General features: G+C 43.9%; 1 protein-coding gene across 1 annotated transcript in view; it reads left to right on the top strand.

Moving 5' to 3' along the window:
- Positions 1-6,604, top strand: part of LOC107090542 — a 32,165-nt gene that overhangs the window by 6,166 nt on the left and 19,395 nt on the right. The window contains exons 5-7 of the mRNA XM_015383970.1: positions 602-651; positions 2,062-6,065; positions 6,152-6,313. Coding sequence (XP_015239456.1) covers positions 602-651; positions 2,062-6,065; positions 6,152-6,313 — 4,216 coding nt within the window. The remainder of the gene's footprint in view (positions 1-601; positions 652-2,061; positions 6,066-6,151; positions 6,314-6,604) is intronic.

The raw sequence follows: 6,604 nt of genomic DNA, 5'->3' as shown, positions 1-6,604 counted from the left end.
CCTCAGACTCCTTTGTCCCTCAGGCTCCTTTGCCCCTCAGACTCCTTTGTCCCTCAGGCTCCTTTGCCCCTCAGACCCCTTTGCCCCTCAGACCCCTTTGTCCCTCAGGCTCCTTTTTCCCTCAGACTCCTTTGCCCCTCAGACCCTTTTGCCCCTCAGACCCCTTTGCCCCTCGGACTCATTTGTCCCTCAGACCCCTTTGCCCCTCAGACTCCTTTGTCCCTCAGATTCTTTTGTCCCTCAGACTCCTTTGTCCCTCGGACACCTTTGTCCCTCAGGCTCCTTTGCCCCTCAGACTCCTTTGTCCCTCAGATTCTTTTGTCCCTCAGACTCCTTTGTCCCTCGGACACCTTTGTCCTTTAAATATATCCCACCTTTACTAGTAGTACCATGTCACCTGGAAACTAGAGGGACCATCGGACCTACACATTAGAAATCCAGATTTGTTATCTTTGATCTGAACTAATGAAGTGATTTCATGATTTTAATTCTGAGGTGACGTGAATCGATGAATGATGACCTACTCTTTCTGAGCTGTGGTCTGTCTGAAGTTCAGGTCTGGTTTGTTTAAACATTGTTTTGTTTTCTGTTTGGGCTGCAGATCTGAACCATCTATCCAGACCGAAGAACCTGTAGTGGACTCTCTACCAGGTAGGAGATGCTTTGGTACTTCTCTAGTTTCAGAGAAATCTATTAATGGACAAATACTTAGGAGACAAAGATTGTTAAACCAAAGGCGGCAGCTGTAAAGTCATCATAGAGAGCGAACAGCATCCCACTGGACTGCTTATCAACCTGAACTTTTACGTAGACGCAGAGCAAGGAGCCAAGATATGCAGACTTTCTTTGAACCTCCATAAAAAATGCAATGAACACCAATACCTGCGAGACAATAAAACAGTATTTCATTAAAGAAGAGCCAAGGTTCAGCACCTGGACAGAACCTGAAGGCATCTGGTCTTGGTCCATTTTCTCAACATGAGCCTCTGAAGATAAGTTCAGCCTAAAGGCTTAAGAGGACTTTTATATCGGTTTATGATGATGATGATGATGATGGACACTGAGCTTGAAACAGAATTCTGGAACTATCCATCTAAGCCTGTCCTGAACACCTCTCACCTTTAACTCGGTGCTACAGTAACCTTCAAACCAGAGTTAATGAGTTTTAGGCGAAATCTTCATCTTCATGGAAAAGCTGGACGTACGCAGAGCTTAGTTACTTTTTGTTGACCCCTTGGTAAGCCTGTCTTAACCTCCCATCCCACCTGAAGGTAAGCTTGTGACCTGGTGTTCAGTTGGGGTTCTGGTGGTGTTGTCAGGGGCATCACCTTTTAGTCCAGGCAGTCTTTGTGAAGTAGGGCTGATTCCCATCACACGCCGCGCTCAGAATAGATCTATAAGCCTATTTACAGGCAGCAGCCTGCTCCATGGATGCAGACAGGGACATGTGGACCAGCCTGACTTAGAAGATCAGCAGCCCCTGCTCCCCTCCGTCCCCAGCAAAGACCACCATATCAGACAGAATGTAGACAGTAAGACCTGAAACACTTGGAGAAACAGGTCTAAATAAAATCTCCAAATTCAGTGTTGCACAGCCTAACATCGTAGTCTAGAGGAGCTGAAGAAACAATGTAGACATTGCTTTGTTTAGTGGGAAACATGGCAGATGTCCAGGAGGGCTAAGATAGCAGATAACCTTGTTAGCTAACATCGTTGGGAAGTGTCAGGAACAATCACTGAACTTTAAACCTTTAGAACAATTAGAAAATACAGAGTTTATTTTAGGCTTCTTTTAACAACAATAGAAATGTAGTTTTGGAATCTTTTAACCGTCTTACTGAGTGAAGAACATGGTGGCCTTCTGTACATCCAGCTGCTCACAGAGCAGAATGTAAGCTAACATTAAGCTTTAGCCGTTCCCATCTAACCTAGCTGAACCACATGTACTGACTTTCATTCAGAGCAGACATGTCTTTGTTTATTGGTCCTGTCCCTCACGTCATACTGGGCTGGAGACAGACGTGATTTTCTTTAATCCTTTCCTCTAATACCTTTTTGCAGGAGACAACAGTGTTATCATTGGATCACAGCCTATTACAGTCCTTCAAGAGGAGCTTTCTCCTGGCTTTGAAGTCACCTCTTGGACTCCACCACTCTCTGTAATTGAAGCTTCACATAAAGACACTGCAGTGAATTCACTCTCTGGGAATCCTGTGGATTTAACCTCTGACCCTGCTGCTGACACTGTGCCAGAAGACTCTAATGATATCCAGGAAACTGTAGGCAGCATTACTTCACCAAGTCTGGTCATCAACTACGACAATGCTTCAAATGTTGGAGTCACTTCAGAGGAGATTGTTGAGATGACCACAGAAGTTTTTCCCTCTTCTACAAACCAACTATTTGACATATTCAATCAGGAGGTTGCCGCTGGTTCAGGCACCGTAATAGAAGACGGGAAGCTTGGGGAATATCACCAGGTTATTGGAAGTATTACTAAAGACCCAAGCAGCAAGCAGGTAATCAGTCCACAGGATGATGAACCACCAACAAAGGGGCCAACAGCATTGATTAGTCCAAAGCCCACCATGCCATCTGCTGCAGAAACCTTCACTCTGATGGAAGCAGGGCATCATCCAAATGTGACTGCTGTGGTGGTCGAAGATGTTGGTACAGAAGGCATCACTGAAATGACTGCGATGCAAGTTCTCAGACCCACAGTGGAGAAAATTCTTGATAACTATTTAGATACTATTCCTGGAGGGACTTTGACGCCTGCAGAGAAAGCCACTAAAGTCATGCAAGAGCCCAGTGTTGACGCTGTAGCTCTTGGACCAGAAACGGATATTCTTGTAGAGGAGGACACAGCCCAGGAAGATCCTTCAAAGGCAGCAGAAGATGTTAGATTAGGTGAAACAAAGGTCATCATGGAGACAACACCAACTGTGTTTCTGATGTTGGAACCTGAAGAAGGAACAGAAATTAACATCAGTGAACGTTCAGAGCAGGAATCAAAGACAAATGTTTCTTCTCAGTCTCCCATCCTGGTAACTATCAGCAAGAGGATCACTGAAAATCGAGAAGCTATAGAGATGACAAGCAAACCTCTCCTTACTTTAAAAGAAGGAAACGTTAAGGGTGCTTTTCAAGAAGTGCCAACAACATGGACAATGACAACTGAGGTAACTACCACAGAAAGTGTTGCTCTCGTTCCAGCAGCAAAGCTGGGGGAGATGATAGATGTCGAGGTCAAAAAAGAAGATACAGCCATGATTACAGAAGATGAGGAAGTTGAAGAGGGAGCTAAGGCTGAAAATGAGATTGTTCAGACAGAAGAAGCCACAATCAAACCAGACAAGGCAGAAGATACACAGGACTTCACAGAAGAGCTGTTGGAGCCATTGGAGACATTCGTTGGAGAGAAATCAGAGAAAGTTGTTGTAGAAACAGACGATGCAATAATTAAACCGACAGGAGGTTCTGCTCCAGATGGCTTTACAACTAAAACAGACAGAGAGCCCATGGAGCAACATCAGATTACAGAAGAACCAGATCATACAGACAAAACTGTACATAAACCAGAACCTGTAGGAGAAGCTGTACTGGCAGGAGAAGGTCTGGAAACTGATGCAAATGATCCAGACATTGCAGAAAACACTGAACTTAAAAAGGAACCAGAAGGTGATTCTAAAGTTGAGAAACCGGCACACAAAACTGAACTAAAGTTAGAAACTCCAGTAACGGCAGAATCTTCAACAGAACTCACTGAAAAGCCGTCAGAACCAATGAGAAAGACTGTAGGAGATGCTGAAGTTATTAACATAGAAAGAACCAAACCTTCTGGAGATCCAGCACAAGAACCTGAAGCCTCTAGCGAATCAGTCCTAGAGTTAAACCCTGATATGGGCATGGCACAAGAGGCAGAACCAAGCAAAAGACCAGCAAAAGAAACAGAGTCAACTCTAAAAATACAAACCACACAGAAAACAGCTGAAGCAAAATCAACAGAACTGACGGCACAACCAGAACATGTTCCAGAGCTTACAACAAAACCGTCACAAGAAATAAGTACGGTCCTAAGTCCAGTTAAAGAAGCAGAAGTAAAGCAAAGAGAAGGAGATCCAGAAAAAGAACCAGAACCAACCGAGAAACCGAATGAAGAAATAAATACCACCGAAGAAGTAACACAAGAAACGGAACCAAACATTAAACCATCGCAAGAAACCAAAATGGCTGAAAAAAGCAAAACCACTGCAAGAACATATGAAGCCATATCATCAGAACCGACAGACCAACCAACAGAAGTTCTGGAACCCTCCATAGAACCACCACAAGAAACAAATCAAGTTATATATCAGGAGAAAGAGGTTGTGTCAGAAATTGAAGGTTTAGAAGTAGAACCAGGGCCTGTGTGGGAACCTCATTCCACAGAGAAACCGGGCAAAGAACCTGAACAAAATAAGGAATCAACACAAGAAACACAACCAGCTGTTAAACCCACAGAACAAGCAACCAAAGACCAAATACATCAACCCTCAAGAGATCCAGCATTGTCAGCCGATTCCTTCACTGAGACCACTAAAGAAGAACAACCAGCCAAAGAGTCTGGTCAGGAGGCAGAGACTGTTAAACAACAACCTGGAGCATTTGAGGAACCAACACAAGTTACTTTGAGGTTAGAAAACAATGGTCCAGAAGATGAGCACATTCCACAATCAACACACGAAACCAGTTTACCCATTAAACCAGATCAGCCAATGGAACGCCCGGAACCAACTTCAGCAGAAGCTACAAGAGAACCAGGCCTCCTGACCGAGACCACTGGTGAATCTCTGCACAAAGTAAAACTTGAAGAAGTAGTCAAAAAAACTCCAGAAACCACCTTGCAGTCTGTACTGGTACCAGAGGCCCAAAATGTATCAACTGATACTACAGATCATACTGAAGATTCATTAAAAGAACCACAGCCCATAAGAGAATTTATGCAGGAACCTAAAACCACAGAAGAACCAACTACAGTATTAGAGCCTCCCATAGGATTAGGCTATAATGAAGAACCTATCACAGAATCGCCACCAAAAACGGAGTCAAGTAAAGATCAAAAACCTCAAGAAGAACCTTCACCTGGAATGCAAACCTCTAGAGATCCAGTAAAAGAATTCAAAGACAAAGAAACAAAAGTCGATCCAACAGGAGAAGCAGATCTTATGGAGCATCCTAAAAGGAAACTAGAACCCACAGGACAACCGGCTCCAGAGGAAGCTGTAGAAGGACCGGTAGAAACCAAACCGTATTTGAGACCCGATGAAGATAAAGCTGGAGTTCGTCCAACATTTTCAGATAAAGTAGAAGAAACATCAGCAGAGGAACAGTTCAAGCACACGGAGGATAAAACCTCAGAGATATCGTATAAAGTAACAGAGGAAAAAGAGGGAACAACATCAAACATTCCAGAGGAGGTGCTAGTACTGCCGTCTGCTGAAGGTTCTGAAGAGACTAAAAAAGTTCTGCAAGTGTCTGAGTTGGACAGAACTGATGTACCATCTGGATCCCCACAGGGTCCTAAAGTTAACATTCAAACTGAGACCAACAAAGCAACAATTTCACATGTGGTTGAACCTGCCATCAAAGTGACAGAACATGTTCCTAAAGTTGAAGATCCCAGTGAAACATCTCCTGAAGTTATGACCCAAGTTCTTCAAGGAACAACATCAGACACATGGTCTCTAAAGACTGTCTTCCCAAAAGAACTTCCCTTCGAGGAAAAGGTTCTACCAGCGGAGAACCGTACCCTGATAGTTCTCCTACCAGCTATCACTGGAGACAGAGAGGTTTTTTCAGAGGCCCATCCTGGTTCTACTGGTGAAACAGATGTGGAAGAGGTAGCTACACCCGGATCATCAACAATAGGACCTGCAGAGAAGGCCCCTCTGGGGTTCACCATGAAGTATGCAGTAGAAACCAACAATGGAAACTTCCTGGATCTAGCAGGCCAACCCTATGAAGAAGAAAACAACTTACTGAATAATAATGGTTTCACAGGAGAACATGAGGAGGAGAACTTGGTGAGCACATATAGAACCAGTGATTAATTAGAACATGTGTTTAAGTCATCATCAGGTGAATATTTTTGTATCTTTTTTATTCTTAGATGGGCAATGAGATAGTTGAGACACTGTTTCGACCCTCGCAGACTCTAAGGGACCATATGGTTGAGCTACGCATCAAGCTAAAAGGAGAAACCTACAACAATGCTCTGAGAGACCCAAGCAGCTTCGAGTACCAACAGCTGGCCAGACAGTTCACGCGAAAGGTGAGCGTCAACCAAAGAGCATCTGGAGCTCTTCAGTTAGGGGTTGTTGTGGATATGGTGGTTTCAGTTGGACATACTTCCATCTTTACACTTCAGGCCCATTATGAGAAAGATTCTCCACAGGTTTTCCTGTCTGGAAAAGAAACAGTTAATCAAACGAGCTCTGAGCCAGTTTTCATGTTTTCATCTCTGATATGAGATGGAGCTTGGCCATTTAAGGCTTTATATGTGAGAAGGAGGATTTTAAATTCTATTCTGGATATAACAGGAAGCCAATGAAGAGAAGCCAGG

The sequence above is a fragment of the Cyprinodon variegatus genome, unplaced genomic scaffold (assembly GCF_000732505.1).
Source record: "Cyprinodon variegatus isolate N-32 unplaced genomic scaffold, C_variegatus-1.0 Scaffold299, whole genome shotgun sequence".
NCBI classification, from domain to species: Eukaryota; Metazoa; Chordata; class Actinopteri; order Cyprinodontiformes; family Cyprinodontidae; genus Cyprinodon; species Cyprinodon variegatus.
Note: the sequence above shows the minus strand (reverse complement) of the source record. Positions and strands in the feature narration are given on the sequence as shown.